The sequence below is a fragment of the Paroedura picta genome, chromosome 17, assembly GCF_049243985.1.
Source record: "Paroedura picta isolate Pp20150507F chromosome 17, Ppicta_v3.0, whole genome shotgun sequence".
In the NCBI taxonomy this organism is placed as follows: Eukaryota; Metazoa; Chordata; class Lepidosauria; order Squamata; family Gekkonidae; genus Paroedura; species Paroedura picta.
In genome coordinates, this window is record NC_135385.1 from 20,680,832 (window position 1) to 20,697,838 (window position 17,007).

Consider the following 17,007-nt stretch of genomic DNA (forward strand, 5'->3'; position numbering starts at 1 on the left):
GTAATGGTGGCATAGCTAGGGCGGTGTACGGTTTGGATGCATAAAGTGCATGGTGCGTGCAAATGAAGCGCTCTCTCACGTTTCCACTCACTCACATTTTCCTTCCATTTCTGATCTCTCTCCAGAGTCCTCTTTTAACACAACTACAGACTGGTAAGTCAGCCAAGATCTGCCAGGCCAAGCAAGCTTTGCCATCAGTAAGAAGGAGCTGGGGGTGGAGGTCTTTACATCACCTCCGAGAGTCATTAACTCTCTCCATTTGCATTTTGCTAGGCCAGGAGTGTGTATGTTTGTGTGTGCGTGTGTGTGAGGGGGGGGGGGTTTGAGGTCTACGCAGAGAACAGAGTAATCCGAAGGTTTTAGGTAGCAGAGGTACAAATAGAGCACAAGAAACCCAAACTCCGTCACTGACCTGGCCCGGACTGCTAAGAAGCTTCAGCAGGAGCAGAATGTATATCACAAGGGTCCCCAACGCAGTGCCCATGGGCGCCCTGGCACCCACCAAGTGTTTTGAGAAAATGGGAGGGGCCAGAGGGGGCTTTTGCCTCCAGGGCTTCTGACTGGCCATGGAAAAAGACTCTTCACTGTGCATCTGAAGGACATCCTGTTAAGCAAAGCTTAAGCCCGAGGGCCCCACCAGGCAAGCCCCATGGTCGTTCCAAGGCCTCCAAAAATGATGCCTTACCCCCCCATGCTCCCCCCCCAGTAGAACAGACCCTCCCAGACAAACCCCAGCATGCCTCAGTGCTCAGCCTCTGCCCACAAGTTAAAGCAATGCATAATGTGCGCATGGAATCCCTGCTTGTCGTACTGATACTGCTTTTAGCAAATGCCCCCTTAAAAATAAGAAAAGAATCTGTCTTCTGAAACGGAGGCCTTCGGAAGATGCGGCAAACACCCCCCTCCACTTCCTTTTATTGGGTACAGCTTCCGGTTTTGGTTTGGTTTTTCGTTTGTGTTCCTATTTTGGCTGTTTGGGACACCGACGTCTTTGCTAGATTCTCGAGGGCACCGTTCTGCCCTTAGGGCCATCCCTCAGGGCACATCCTAGGGCCTGTTTCAGGATGGGGACGAATCTTGCCTGCAGTGCGGACTGCTATTAATACGCACGTAGAAGCAACAATGTGCTACGTGGTACAATGCCGCTGAATGCCTATGCAGAAATATACTGCATATTTGCATAACATGCTATGATAGCAATTTTTAAACACATGGCAGCAACCAAAAGAATCCTGCCTCTTGGCTTTCGGATTCGGGCCGCTTCCACCGAGGAAAAGAGGAGACACACCAAAGCCGATGCCCATGAAGGGCAGGGTGGCCACCGACAGACAATCCAGCGAAGGCAGAGTACAGACAACCAAAATAAAAACACAGAGAGAAGAGAACAGACACTAATTTATATTCATAGAAGATGCCAATTTACATATAATCATTTCCCTCAGCAGGGGACAAAGCCACAAAGGACAGCCTCCAGCAGAGTCGGATTTCTCCAGGGAAAGAAATCTCTGCAGTCTGGGGGCCCGTTTGGAATTCTGGGAGTTCTCCAGGCCCTATCTGGAGGTTGGCAGCCCTATGGCCATGTTCACTGGGGCCAGCAATGACTCCTGAAATACTGGTTTAAGATGGGAGGGAGCATGCAGGGCCTGCCCCCTGCTAGGTGCAGAAAACACATGACCAGGAGACCGCAACCCCTGGCTGGGAATCCTGGGTTATTCCATTCCCCAACACCCAAACGTTTTGGGCTGGGCATTTTAGACCATAACTCAGCCCCTCAAATCAAAAGGAAAATCATCTCATTAACGGCAGCCAAACTCCCCGTGGCAGAAAGGCAGGGGAATCACTTACCAATACAAGTTGCTATAATAAAAACTGGGAAATCGCGATACTGGACAAAACAGGAAGTGTGCTGAGCTGGAATCAAAGCGCTTAGAAAGGCCTGTTTATTTCACGAGCAGCATCGGTGGAAGAGCGGGATATAAGCCCATCAAAGATGAAGCTGCCTTCCACTGAATCAGGCCCTGGGTCCATCCACTGTCTACTCAGAGTGGCAGCAATTCTCCAGGCTCTCAGGCCGAGAAAGGTCTTTCGCATCACCTGCAGTCAAAGCCATAACTGGAGATGCCGGGGATTGAACCTGCGACCTTCTGCATGCCAAGCAGGATCCCAGACCTCCAGCCACCCCCTGGAGGTTGTCAACACTGCCTTCCACACAAGCTGGATCCTGAGATAGGGTTGTTGGCCTTCAGGTAGGACCTCTGGAATTATTACTCATCTCCAGACTAAAGAGACCGGGGCTGGACTCCGTAACTTAAGCCTCTACTGTGGTCTCTCTCTGCCCCGAATCCCGCTCACTCCCGGCTCCACCCCACCAAGTCTCTCAAAGCTGGTAACCCTAAGGCACACACTAGAAAAATCCAGGCTAACATGCTTGGGGGGAACAAAGGGAGCTGCGTGCGGCATTCAAATCTATATTATGATGTTTTCTTTTTTTTTTCCAAAAAAAAATTACATCTATAAGAAACAGCTGCAGCTTCTCTGAACAATGAAAATAAAGAGGGGGAGAAGCCAGTGCGGTTTCAGGCCAGGCCTGTGAACGGTTTGTCGGATTGTTTTGGGAACAAGGCGGGAGTCAAGGGAGGTTACCCGTCAACCGGGCCCAACCCAGACAAAACTATTTCCACATGTCAAGGAGAAGAATTATCCCTCGGCGTTGTTGTTTTTAAATCCCACTGGGTGCAAAGGATTTTTTTCTGGAACTCTTTAGAAGGGCCTCATGAAGGGCTCCGGACCAGAAAACAAAGACCGGCTGGAAAATTCACCCAGTCGAGAGCTGAGGGTGGGAATCTGACTACGGCTGGCGTTCCCACAGCTCTCTTCCCAGTTTCAGGGTGGTTTCAGCTCTGTCTTTTGTCGGGTTCCGAATTTACTGCCGTTTCTGAACAGTATGCGGTTCGCGATGCCCGTTTTAGAAGTAGGCAAGGCAGGAGGGTGGACGACCACCAGGCAAGGCCTGGAGATCTCTGGGGATCACCACAGATCCCTGACCAAAGAGACTGGCTCTGCTGGAGAAAACGCCTGCCTTAGAGAGTAGGCTCTAGGGAAGGCTGCCACCTCCAGGTGGTACCCAGAGGTCTCCTCACAACCAAGATCAGTTCCTTGGACAAAATGGTGGCTTTAGAAGACAGACTCTAGAGGTGGCCAGGCTGGGGCTCTCCAGATGTCCATGGATTTGCTGGCAGGGGCTCATGGGAATTGTAGTCCAGGGACATCTGGAGAGCCACAGCTTGGCCACCCCTCCGCAAACCCTGCCCTCTCTAGGCTCCACCCTTCAAACCTCCAGAATGTGTCCAGTTCAGAGCTGGCAACTCAGAGAGGGAGAATCTGATCTTTCCACTGCCTCCCCACCCTTGTGGACTCCAAATAGGGAGAGGCTTGGCATTAAAATTAAGCCAGCCTAGCTAAAGGGGAAAAAAGCCCAGCTTAGTGGCATACCTCCAGCTTGGTTTCCCACCGCCGCCTCACAGGCCTTATCGCTCTCACCCGCGGCTGAGTCCTTCAGTTTTATCGACAGCGTTCGGTTTGCAAACCCAACCGGCTGGCAGAGATTGAGGGACATTTTCCGCAGCAGAAGTGAGCAGAAAGCCAATGAATTCACGCGCCACTCCTATGCTGCTCCTGCTCACCCGTTTTGCTCCACTCTGCTCACTTGCCTCGGGTAGGCTTGCCAACCTCCAGGTGGGGGCTGGGGAATCTCCTGGGATTGCAAGAGATCTCCAGCCGACAGAAAAATGGCATCGTGCTCCACTGAAGCCCCTCCCCTCCCCAATCCCAAAACGTCCAGGTATTTCTCAACCCGGAGCTGGCAACCCTCGTTTCCCACCCCCTCGGATAACCAGAGCAGCTACAATAGTCACAAACACTGAGCACTCAAGAGGAGGAGACATTGGGTGAGCCACATCCAAGCCTCCCGCGTAAATCTAACTAAAAAGAGCACGGAGGTAGAGATGCAAAATAAGCAATGCTCTGGTGCCAGTCCCCTTGAGTCCAGGGCATGGGGTTGCCAACTCTGGGTTGGGAGATTCCTGGAGCTTTGGGAATTGTACTCCCAGGAAGGGGAGGTTTGGGGAGGGACCTCAGTGGGGTCTAATTCCACAGTGCTTGTGGTTCTTCCGAGGACAAACCTTGAGGTCTGAGGCAGGACTGTAAGCCTGCATGACTTCAGTGGGGTATAATACCATACAGCCCATCTTTTTCCCCAGGGAAACTGATCTCTGTTGCTTAGAGATGAACTGAAATTCTGGGGGATCCCCAGGGCCCACCTGCAGGCTGGCACCCCTACATAGAGTCCGAAGCAGCCATTTTCTTCCAGGGAATTGATTTTGGTCCCCTGGAGGGCAACTGTAACAGCGGGAGATTTCCAGGTGCCGCCTAAAAGTAGACAACCCGAGTCCTGTAGTCATGCACGTCCTATAAAAAAAGATCATCCTATAAAAAGCAGAGGCTTCGTTGGCAACGGAAACAGCTGCTGCTGCTGCTGAACTGAGCAGCTGTAAATTGTGGGGAAGAAAATTAGAGTCCCTGTCTCTGGAGCGATAAATCACGAGGGCTGGAGGAACAGGTTGTGGCAGGTCCTACGAAGGGCACCCGAAACCCCGGCCACACTGCCGATGGCCGGACCTCATCAGGAGGCCCCAGAGCTGCAGCCATTCGATGTGGGGAAACCTGGGTTCGAATCCCCCATTCTGCCATGAAAGCTCGCTGGGTGGGACCTTGAGGGACATGCCCTCCTCTCAGGGTAACCCACCTCGTGGGTTGGTTGTGAGGATATAAAGGAGAACCATGCAAGCTGTTTGTGGTCCCCACTAGGGAGAAAGTAATTTTCCCCCCCCCCCAATAATGCCAAGGGTGGAGGGAACCTTAGTCACTCAGGCTCCACCCCTAGAATCTCCAGGTTCTTCCCAATCCGGAGCTGGCAACTGGGGTGCGGCTGACTTGTTGTGCCTGCTCAGACTCTGAAGCATTTTTCCCTCTTTCCAAGAACAAATGAAGGCGCTGTGGGAGGTTCCCTCCCCTGTCCCTGGAGGCTACACAAACCGCAGCAAACAGTTTTACAATTAAACATTCCCAGCCTTTGAAGGGGATGAGGACTCTGCTTGGCCTGCCGGGGGGGGGGGGGGAAGAGGGTGCTCATAAGCCCAAAGGGCTTTGCATCAGAACGTTCGCGACAAAGGGAGACCCAGCAAAAGGACTTTAAAATTCCTTCCGACACTGAAACCCCGGAAAACTTTGTTTGAAAAGAAGAAGCTATGTCCCACATCCCCCAGAGTGGCTTCCTGTTTGTTCCTTCAGCGCACTACTTGAAAAAACCCTCTGTTTCTCACTCACAGGTATGTTTGCCAATCGCCAGGGGAGGGCTGGAAACCTCCCAGTATTACAATTGATCCATTCCCCTGGAGAAAGTGGCCATTTTGGAACGTGGACTCTCTGGCATTATTCCCCATTGAAGCTCCTACTGTCCGTCCAACGTGCCCTCATTAAACTCCACCCGCAAAATCTCCAGGTATTTAATTCGTTCTTTAGATTTCTATGCTGCCACGGAACTGGCATTATCGATAATTTTTGTTCTCGTCCTTGGTTTGGGGAGTGCAATTTTACCTTTCCTTTTAAAAGAGCTGAAATTGACGATGGGTGTTTTAGCCCACTGAATTTGGTTCGTCGTTCTAGTGTTTAATTTTGAACTCGAAACCATTTGGGGAACCTCTCGCTCTCCTTCAATCGGCTTGCTGCTGGTTAAAATGCAGCGTGGCAATCCCGCAAATGAAAATACAGATATGGCAAGCAAGCAAGCAGCCCGTCGCTGCAATGAAAGTGGCTTTCAGTCCTCATTAAAAAAACTCATCTTCCTTCTCAGCTGGTAATTCTTTTTCGGGGGGGGGGGGGGGGGAGAACTCAACTCCTTCAAAACAAAGCCCTGCATTTTAAAATTCAAGGCGTCCCCTCTTTCTGCTAACGCAGAAGTTGGCATTTGCCACGCAGCTCCAGTATAGACAATATAAAATATACATACATCTTAAAAGGAGGCCATAAAAAATAGCTTGTATTTGTTCTTCAAAACAAGCTTGTTTGAATAATTGCCATTCTCCCCCCCCCCCCATTCTTTATTACAATGGCTAATTAGCCGGGTTCCTGTTTGGTAGCCCCGCAAACAAAATGCATTTGTAACCAATTTGCAAAGCACTTTTACAGAAGGGGCCTCCAACACTCTCGCTTGCTTGATGTGTTTTGACATTAATTTGATAATAGTGGCCTAACAAAGAACCCAGACTCCCTGGACTACAAAATATGCAGCCCCCCCCCCCCACAGATCCTTTTACCTGTGCTGTGAAATAATGTTATTTCCCCCCTTCGCTCCGACAACCACCGCCAGCTCTTTCGTGAACACCCTTCTTTTCTTATGTCTGTTTTTCAGCATTTGTTCTGCAGATGGCCAAGATTTTTTTAGAAAATCTTTTTAGAAAATCTTTTTTTTTTAGAAAAAAAATTATATGATTGGGGAACAAGCAGGATAGCCAGCTTCAGGTTATTTGGGAGGTGGAGTCCAAGGAGAGGTGGGACTTGAGGTGGGGAGTGAGTGACCTTTGCCAGAGTTCACCTTCCAAAATGCCCATTTTCTCCAGGGGAACTAATGACGGCTGCTTAGGGATCAGTTGTGACAGCAGGAGGTCTCCAGCCGCCATCTGGAGGTTGGCATCCTGAGGAATAGCAGCACTCTTCGGGGGTGATGCACCGGCTTGAAGCTGTAGAACAAAAACAAACCTAGACCTTCTGGAAACTAGTTATTCCACAGACCTCCTGGTCATTTCCAAGCTGCATTTCGTTACCCCTGACCCGGACAGCCCAAGCAAACCTGGCCCTGCCAGATCTCAGAACTAAGCGCTTGAATGGGTGAGGAATACCAGGGCCGTGGCATGAAGGCAGACAATGAATGTCTCCTGCCTGGCAGCCAGACAATTTTAGGATCTCCTGGCTATATTACACACATGCAATGCAATAATAAACAATGTGTTTAGTCATGAGAAATCAAGGAATCATTCAAAGAAGAAAAACTGGGTTTTATACCCTACTTTTAACAATCCGAAGGAGTCTCAAAGCAGCTTACAATCGCCTTCTCTTCTTCTCCCCACAAAAGACACCCTGTGAGGGAGGTGAGGCTGAGAGAGCCCTGATATTTACTGAAGAAGAGTTGGTTCTTAGATGCTGCTTTTCTCTACCCAAAGGAGTCCCAAAGCTGCTTACAATCGCCTTTCCTTCCTCTCCCCACAACAGACACGCTGTGAGGCAGGTGAGGCCTGAGAGAGCTCTGCAAGAACTGATCTGTGAGAACAGCTCTAACAGGACTGTGACTAGCCAAAGGTTACCCAGTGGGGAATCAAACGTGGCTCACCTTAACCTCTACAGCAAGCTGTCTCCTGTAAGCCCCAAAACATCCACCCACAGGAAGAGGCTCCCGTCTGAGTTTCTGCATGAGTCGCTGCCTCCTTTTAAATCAGGAAGGTATCTCAGAGCTGCAGCTCGTACTGGAACACAGGGGGTAATCTTTCCTCATCCTGCATCCGCCGCGTCCCACTTCCCTGAGAGGTAGAGAAGCTGCTTCTTCAAGACACACGGAATGGAATCAGGGTAGGTAAGAGTGGAAAATCTGAAAGGATCCATCTAGGCATCCAGCAGAAAGAGACAAAAGCGCCCGGATCCTGTGCCCAGGACTGGAAGGTGCATCTTCCAACATGGTGGAACTGTGAAATCGAAATGCACCAACCACAGTTCCCGGTATGGACGCTTGATCTGGCTAACCCAGGGGCTTCATACTACCTGCCAATGAGAAAGGTTGCAGTTGCGCCATCTTCCAGGAGATCTCCCAGGATTGCAACTGATTTCTAGTTCACCGAGAGGGAACGTCCTGTGCTGAAGACCCTCCCTTCCCCAAGCCCACCCCCTAAAATCTCCAGGTTTTTCCCAAACCAGAGCTAGCTTATGCACAGGCTCTGGTTGACTTCTGCTTCTGATAAAGCCCTAACGCTCCCAAGGCAGCTTGCTCGGCTGGATTCAGCCTGTAGTAGCTCAAACCCGTTTGCGCCCTGGGCCATTTCCCCTGGGCCCAGATTTTGGAGGTGGAGCCTGAGAAAGGTGGGGTTTGGGAAGGGAGGAACTTCAGTGGGGTCTAATGCCATAGGGGGTCCCTTCCAAAGTGGGCATTTTCTCCTGGTGAACTGATCTCCGCTTTGTGGAGCTCCGTGGTATGGGAAGGTGATCAGCCACCAACTGGAAGGTGGCAATGCTACCAATCTGACATTGGTTAAGCCCTTTAATGAGTTTCTAAAATAAAAGTTCTTTATCCATCAGATTCCCAGCCTCTCCAAGCATTTTCACCTGTCAATGTAAAATTACCGCTATTCGTATCCCTCCCCCAGGCCTTTATCAGCGATTTTTGTTTTACCAGGGAATGGGGGGGGGGGAAATCATTTCCTCAGCAGCCGGGAGTAAGAACCAAGGACGATTTTAAACTTCAAAAAGAAGGGAGGGGGCAATCTACAAAGAAGGGGGGGAACAAAGGAAAATCTTGTATCCTAACCGTTTTTTGTGCTACATTACTTAATTGTCAAACGGCTAATTAGCAATGCCCAATTTAACATTCTCGATACGTAGATAGATGGAAGCTCAGAAATGTAAAAAGGAAAGGGGAAAAAAAGGAAAGGCGAAAGAGATTAACTTAAAAAAATATTTGGAACAAAAAAGCACTCGGCACCCAAGCTCAACTTAAGAACACTGGAATGTTCTCAACGCTAAAAACTGAGAAATCAACAGCAATTAATTCGAGATTCCTTTTGCTGCTGTTCAGATCTAATTGCATGGAATTTTCATGGGGATTACATGTTTGACTTTGCAGGGAAAGCTGCCAATGAATTTTAATTATTACTCTCCCCCCAGCCCAAGCCTCTCTCTACAAAGATGCTTACCTCCAGGACCCATCCAGAGATCACCCAGAATTACGACTGCAGAAATCAGTTCCCCTGGAGAAAAGGGTTAATCTGGAGGAGGGACTCAATGGTGCTATACCTTGCCAAGGTCCCTCCCAAAAAAACACTCCCCTGAAGAGCCACCCTCAAATCTCTAGTAATCTAGGAGATCTCTCGGATTTCCTACTGGTCTCCAGAACGAAGTTTTGAGTCCAGTGACACCTTTAAAGCCAACCAAGTTTCACCTCAACAAGTGGGCTTGCACACAACTTGAATCAGAATCACACAGAACTGGAAGAGACCACAGAAGGCCATCCAGTCCAGCCGCCCACCTTCTTGGAGAACTAAAAGTCACACACTCCTGAATGGTGCTCATCCAATTGCCTCCTAAATGCTCCATCTGCAAACGACCATGAAGGGCCAGCAGTTCAATTCAATATAAGGTGTAACAGACACCCTGTGAGATAAGTGGGCTAAGAGAGCTCTGAGAGAACTGCTCTTCAACAGCTCTGAGAGAACTGTGACTGGCCCAAAGTTACTGAGTTGTGGCATGGAACCCAGGAAGACACAAACACATGTGTCTTCCATTTTATAACACGTTTCTGGGTCATTATTAACATTATTTTAATGACTATCAAGAGGATTTTGGTGCCTATGGATGCTCCTCGTCTTCACGAAGGCAGGAGAGGGGCCCCGGGAACATTAGCTGCAATGTGACACCATGTCACGTTTTTGTGTTCTTGCTGTCAGGAGCAGGGCCATGCCACACACACAGCAAGGCTAGCCTGGCCCTGGTTAGTACTAGGAAACTACTGAGGAAGCCCAGGGTCGCTACTCAAAGGCAGGTAACGGCAGGACACCTCAATGGCTCTTGCCATGAAAACCCTACAGCTGTGACTTGACCGCAAAAGAAAGACAGAGAGCACTGTGGTGGGGCTTAAAGCAAAAAAGTTGCTTTGAATCTCCGAGAACCAAAAGAGAAAAGGGGGAGGGGAAGCCACATACCCTGACCACTTTTTCCTCTCTGGAAACCCCCCCCCCCACGCTGGTACCTCGTGGTCGGCTCTGCTTGGCATGCCACCCCCTCCCCTCTGCTCCAAACATATGGCGTTCCGCTTAACGGCCCTCGGCCCCATCGACTGGGGACCATTAGGGTGGGCTCTTTCTTCCCAGCGCAAACGTTGCTGAATATAAATTGTAATTAACGCCGATGCCAAAACGGCACTTAGAGAAAATAAGCACATTATTAACATCTGCTGAATCCTGCCTGGAGTGCGGCGGACGCAGCCAAAAACACTCCTTCGCGTTAGGAGGATTTGTGGCAGGGACTGGGGTGGAGAGGAGGAGCTAGACGGTTGGAGGAGGTAGAGCGGAGCGAAAGAGAAGAGTGAGAGGCTGCAGCCGCACCAGGGAGCAGGCTGGGCCGAGCCCAACGGCCCCGTGAGGGCTCCGGGCCTTGCTGTCACAGGTACATCTCCCAGGGAGGAGCAAGAGAATCCACCTTGGCCAATGAAACCGCTGTTCAGCAATGAAAGGACAGCTGGGTCTTCCAATCACGTCATTCGTGGTTGCACTCTTGCCCCACATCAGTGCTGGGACAGCCCCCAAAAGCCCGCCAGGAATACACCAGCACTCAACTCCCATCACTACAGTTTTGAACAGTAGCCCAGAGCCAGCTTGGTGTACTGGTTAAGAGTGGCAGCCTCTAATCTGGAAAACCAGGTTTGATTCCCCACTTCTCCTCCACATGCAGCCAGCTGGGTGACCATGGGCCAGTCCCAGTTCTCTCAAAGCTCTCTCAAGGCCCACCCTACCACGCATGAAGTCTGTTTTTTTTGGGGGGGGGGGAGAAGAAAGGAAGGCAGTTGTCAGCCACTTTGAGACTCCTTTGGGTAGTAAAAAGCGGGGGACAAACAACCCATGTCTTTTTCTTCTTCTATTACTGGCTCACAAAATCTCCAAACGGCAGATGGGTCTAAACTATCCAGTCCTGGAACCAGGTGTAGGGAGGGAGCAGGGCTCAGTGGCAGAACATCTGCTTGGCACACAAAAAGTCCCAGGTTCAATTCCCAACATCTCCAGCTGACCAGGCAGTCAGCGATGAGAAAGCCCACTGAGGGAGACCCGGGAGAGCAAACGCGAGTCTGTGTAGACGAGACAGACCCAGGCGGCCTGGTGCTCTGAATCGTTACACTATAATGATTACAGTATCAAAAACAGAAGGCTGCGCACCAGATCAGAAAGAACGAAGATGGGCTTCCTTATCTTGCAAGCTTAGAGCTATCTACATGAGGAAGATATAAGAAACTCTGAAGAACTATCACAGAATGGGGCTTAAATCTAGACACTTGTCTTACAGAAGCCGTTCTGTAGTATTATGAGGCCACAATCTTCCTACATTTATATTATTGGATCACTGTGATAGAATAATAGAATCCTAGAGTAGAGAGGGGCTGGCCATCCAGGCCAGCTAGCCCAACTCTCTGCTCAATGCAAGATCAGCTCGAAACATCCAGGAGAAGTCTCTGTCCAGCCACTGCATGAAGACTGCCAGTGAGGAGGAGCTCACCACCTTCTTAAGGCAGCCCATTCCACGGCTGAACTATTCTGACTGTGAAAATCTTTTCCTTGACAGCTAGCCGGGACTGTTCTACACAAAGCTTAAAGCCATTCCTGCAGGTCCTCTCCTCTGCTACCAACAGGAACCTGTCCCTGCCCTCCTTGAAGCGACAACCTTTCAAATACAAATAATCTTGGCTTCAAGAACCACATATGATCTTGTACAATTCTATAAAAATGTAGCAATATTTTTCACAGTGGATGTCTATTTCGGAATCATAAGGCAGCTTGATGTGTTCATTTTTCACTTGGAGCTGGGGGGTGAGCGTGTCTGTGCGTGTTAACCTGAACACTGATGACCCCACTATCTTTCCACTGGAAATCTCATTCACCTCTCCTGCTTGCACATAATTCTGGCTTCCGTGATCTAAATGAGCTCAGGGATAATCTTAAAAGGTGAGGAACTTTTTAAAAATGAAAACCAAGATTCTCACACAGGTGACGTCTGTGCGGCCGACATCCCCTTCTGTGCTGCGTTTCTTGCTGAACAACTGTGGGATGCATTCTGCCCCGCATGAAACGCATCCTGCTGGCCATGTGCAAAGTCAGCAAAATTCAGCACGCCGGAGATTTCTCCCGGAAGGCAAAGATCTATTCCGCGCACCAGTGAAGGCTGCCAAGGAAGAAAGAAAGTCCGCAGAGAGATGAGGCAAGCAATTGGCTAGAGACCTTTCTCTTCCCACCACTTAACAAAAAAGAAAGACTGGTGAACAGAGCAGAGGAGTGTATAGAAATGTTTATATGCCAACAGACAGGTGCACTGTAAATCCAATGAGCAGCCATTACCAGTGCGATACATGTCAAAACACACACGCTTAACACATACACAAGCTGGCTCATGACATCAAGCACGGAGTAACGGAAGCGAGTCACCAAGGCGGAAGGAAGGAGGTGTCCAGTTCCAGCCAGGTAGTTCCGCTGCACCCAACGCCCTTGCAGGACAGTCTTTTAAGAAATTCTAATCTGTGTCCATCGGGGAGGGCAAAACGCTCATCCGAGTGCATAGTGGGGACATCTGGGACGCTGGGCTTCCTACACCCCAACCTTGTGACGGTGCTGTCGAAGTGCCACTTTCCCAAAGGACACGGAAGGGAGAGCAAGGTCTTTAAGAAGTGGATTGCACAGGGGAGTCGGCCACAAAGGGTAAGTCCAACCCTGAGGCATTCATGGGACACAACAGCTGTCCGGCAAAATGGGAGGTACGTTTTGCTAAGCCGAGAGATGATCTCAAGCGCTGCAGGTGTGCAGGCACAGGAGGAACACTCTGCAACAGCTGCTTGGGGGGACCTTTGACTCCCAGCCCCTGCTGCAAGACGGAGCCGTCTTTAGGGGGGCTGTCTCATTCATGCTTGCCGCGGAAGGGCAGAAATGCTGCAGATGTGCTGGGCTGTGTTCAGGAAAGTTCTCCTGCATAAGCCCCTCACACCCACTCCCTCCCTGAAGAAATGCGAGATGCCCAAGACGACGTGGCTGGCTCCTTCGAACAAAAGCAACGCAGGACAGGAAAGAAGGCATCTAACCTTTAATAGGTCGTTCTGCACCTTCACAGTCTTCTTTCCGAGAACACATTTCTAGGCCTAACTTGTATTAGGAGGACATTTAACACCAAATCAGAACACCGGAGAGGCAACCGGCCACCCTTCCTGGCTGACCTCTCTGGCGCAGCAGTGACACAATACCCAGGGGACACCTGCAGGAAACTAAAAAGAGGCCACTGGCATGGCACAGGGGCACAACAGGCCCTGTGAAACCACGTGGAAGGGCAAGGGGCTGGCTGTGTGCCAGACGCACATCGGAACCCCCACAATACATAGAGTGGAGATGTACACACGCGCACACACCCGTTTGCATTCACGAGGCTGCTTAAGACACTCCAGCGAAGAACGGCCACTGAACGGGAGAAGCCGACGCAGTCCGAGAACGAGTGACCGTGGGAACAGCGAAGGAAAGAGGGTTAGTGCTTGTCCCGGTTAAGTAAGAGGCATTAAGCCACGTTTAAAGTGGCTCAGGAACTAATGGAGCGGCAAGACGTGCCCGTTTCCCCAATGTAACCAGCCACAAAGCTCTGAAAAAGTGACGGGTTAGAAATTTAAATGAATAAATATCAGAAGCTCAAGACCAAGTTTTTGTCCAACGGATCCACGTCCAGGCAGGCCTCCCCCGTGATTGCACAGCGCCCGGTAAAGCAGCCAGACAGGTCGATAACGGGGAATCCCAGCCAATGAGAAGAAGCCGCTTGCACATGCTCATTCCAAAGACTCCCGCCCTCGCTCCCGTTAACGGCGTGATCACCACCACAGGTTTGGCGGTTCCTCGGCCACTCGGCTTTTGAACAGGGTGATCTCGTCCAAGTGCATCATGGGGACATCTCGGATGACCTCCGTCAAGTCCTCGTGGAGGAGGGGGAAGATCACGATGTTCAACGCGGGTCGGTCGGCCTGGAAACTGAACCAGACACAAGGTGTTAGGATCGAGGAGGCCACCCCTCCGAGGCAAGGGAAGGCAGGCGGAGTTCACATATTCGGAAGGGAAATTCTTTTAGCCCAAAGTGCACTTCCTTTCTACCCGCAAGGAGTATGAAAACCCACCCGTCCTCGCTGGCAATAGGAAACAGTGTTCTTATAGTAGGAAGGAGAAGAGAAAAGCAGCAAGACACACAAAGACACAACAGGCAGCCTCCTCCAGAGGCGGGTCATCCTGCTCTGTGTCTGAGCAAAGAACTACAGGGTGATCAGCTGTATGCCCAGTGCAAAGAAACAGTAGAGTTCATGTCAAGGAAACGAGACCACCTTACATTGCAGATGCTCCTCTCTTGCCATAACAACCCTGTGAGGCAGGTTAGGCCAGGAGAAAGTCTAGCCTGAGGCCATGCAGGGAGCTTCATGGCGGATGGGGAATGGAACCAGACATGGTAACATGTCGACCCAATGATTCCCAGTGCTCACGTGCATACAGAACAGACATATGGGGGGGGGTCGCTCCAGGCCCCTCTCCACTAAGGCTTGGCCATCGACACAGACGCCCTAAGGTCTCTCTCCCTATGGCTGGCTCAGAGTGCAGACCTCCCCTATTCCCAGGGAATCAAGCAAACAGCATCCCTTGCTCCAAGAAGAGAGCCCAATGCAGGCTTCCCCTCCCCTCCGGCAAGCAGGAGGCATCCCTTGTGTATTTGCAGGCAGGGTGCTTCTTTGGAAGCTGCTTTGCCTCTGCTGCAAGAGGGCCCTTGCCTGGGAACTTCTCCTTGTTTCATGGCTGGGCCCGGCAGCCATTTGCGCCCGCCTACACAAAGCGCTTGCAGGTTCATCCACAGAAAGCTCACTGCTCTGACCACGGCACCACACCGCATTTTCCCACGCGCGAACCCTTCACGGCCACTGAGGTCATCGGATGATAGCAAGAGAGCCGACCGGCCACAGCAGTTTGAGGGACGGGTTGGGATCTGGGAGACCCGGGTTCGAATCCCTACTCAACCATGGAACCGTGCTGGGCTGCGTTGGGTCGGTCTTAACTTACTTTGCAGGGCTGTCGTGAAAATCAAAGAGAGGGAAATTACATGTCAGCTTGAGTTCCGCGGAGATCTTCCTTAAGTCCTCATTTCCCAGGCTCCTGACAAACACACTTCCCCTCCACCCAGTCAAAATCTGAAACACACGCCTCTCTTCCACCCTAAGTGGTTCTCTCTTTTGACAGGCAATGTCAAACAGCTACACATCCTCAGCACAACCGTCGCTTGACTCGCACGAGTTACCATTCCAAGTCTAGCTCCTGCCCACAGAAGTGACTCACCCAGAGTTGTAATGGACATCCTCCTCTGTACATTGGAATATCTATTTTGTGCAGCGTACAAACAGTTATCTCGGGTCACACAGCTTGAGGATTCCTGCTTTAACTCTACCTGGCCTGCAAGGCAGAAACCCTGGGCCAATTTCAGCCAAGACGATTCCCCCTTTCAGTTTTACACAGAAAACGATAACGTATGCATGTCCGTTAATGTCACTTGATTTGGAAGCCTGATAGGATTGCCAAAAAGTGGCTACAACTTGATAGCACGTAGGAGAGGGTCCATTGTCCCCACTCGGCTGATGAGCTAGGTCATGGGTGGCCGAAGTGCGGCTCTCCAAAGGCTGTGGCCACCCCTGACTAAAATAAAAGAATAAAAGAAGATGGTTCCCATTTACACCCAAATGGCACACCTATGTAGACAACTGTATTCTCTCTGTACCTTCCAGCACAGTTATGAGAATCCTTCGGAGACTAAACATTTGAGATTCCCCCCCCCCTAGAGGCAGCCCATCACCTTTACCCTGTTCTAATTTTTGTTTGGGGGGCAGGTGACTAAGAGGCCACACAAAAATAATCTATTACTCACCTGGAGGCTTCACAATTGAGTTTTTGGCCCCTGACCCCAAGTGGCCTAACCATTCCAGGGGAAGCCAGTAAACACCTGGAAAGGCAGGTGTTCAGTTTCAGGGTGAAATACCTTGCCACATACCAGTTTAAATTCACCCTCAAAGGCTTTTCTGACCTTCAAAAAGGGAAGATTTAAAGGGGGCCTGCCCGATGACCCCCAAGTACAATTCTAAAGGGTGTTCTGACAATGACAGGAATCCATGGGTTAGCTATCAGGCTAACCTTAGGGGAGAAAGAAAGAAAGAAAGAAAAGTTTTGGAGCTAATGCTTGGAAGGGAATCATTTCCCTTAATTGAATGGACGGGGGTCGAAATGCCAGGAAAATATGGGTGCAGTCCAGCAAGCACATTTAATTTGGGGACAAAGAGGACAGTTGCCTTTTAAAATTAATGGCCTAGCTCTTGAAATTTTTGGACCCTTTACTATATCATTCATAAATATAATTGGATATCATATGATAGATAGATATATATATCATTTATCATTCATCATTCATGTGTGTATGAATAATGTAAGCATGCATATATTTGTACTCACTCCCATTATCTTGGGCTTGTAAATAAGCTTGGCCAGAGAAGACTCACAACAACCTTCAGGAGAACTTGAGAGGGAAGCTTTAGAAAAATGTCAGCCCTTTCCTACTCTTTGGGACACACCTCCTTGACTTAGGGAACGTGTAGCTCAGGGGTCCTGAACCTTCCTAATGCCGCGACCCTTTAATTCAGTTCCTCATGTTGTGTTGACCCCCAACCATAAAATCATGCAAGGGTTCTTTCACAGAAATTAAACTGAAGCTGAGCAATGGCGTGAAGATCCATGGTTCATGATTGCATATAAACTGGTTTTTGCCCAGGGTTTCTTAGTCCTGCCTCTTGTCCCACCGTGCCGATCTCGCTCTTTTCCACTGCTCCAGACAGACGAACTCTCTATCTCGATCCACCCTGCAAGGCTGTTGTGTGGATGA

The 17,007-nt window shown here is 50.1% G+C and overlaps 1 protein-coding gene across 2 annotated transcripts in view; it reads right to left on the reverse strand.

Moving 5' to 3' along the window:
• Positions 1 to 17,007, reverse strand: part of FBXL18 (F-box and leucine rich repeat protein 18) — an 80,635-nt gene that overhangs the window by 46,675 nt on the left and 16,953 nt on the right. The window contains exon 5 of one of the 2 annotated variants that reach the window (XM_077317219.1): positions 12,355 to 14,078. The exons of the other annotated variant lie outside the window; for it this stretch is intronic. Coding sequence (XP_077173334.1) covers positions 13,922 to 14,078 — 157 coding nt within the window. The 3' untranslated portion in view covers positions 12,355 to 13,921. Of the gene's footprint in view, positions 1 to 12,354; positions 14,079 to 17,007 lie in introns of those variants that run through there. 2 annotated transcript variants of the gene reach the window in all.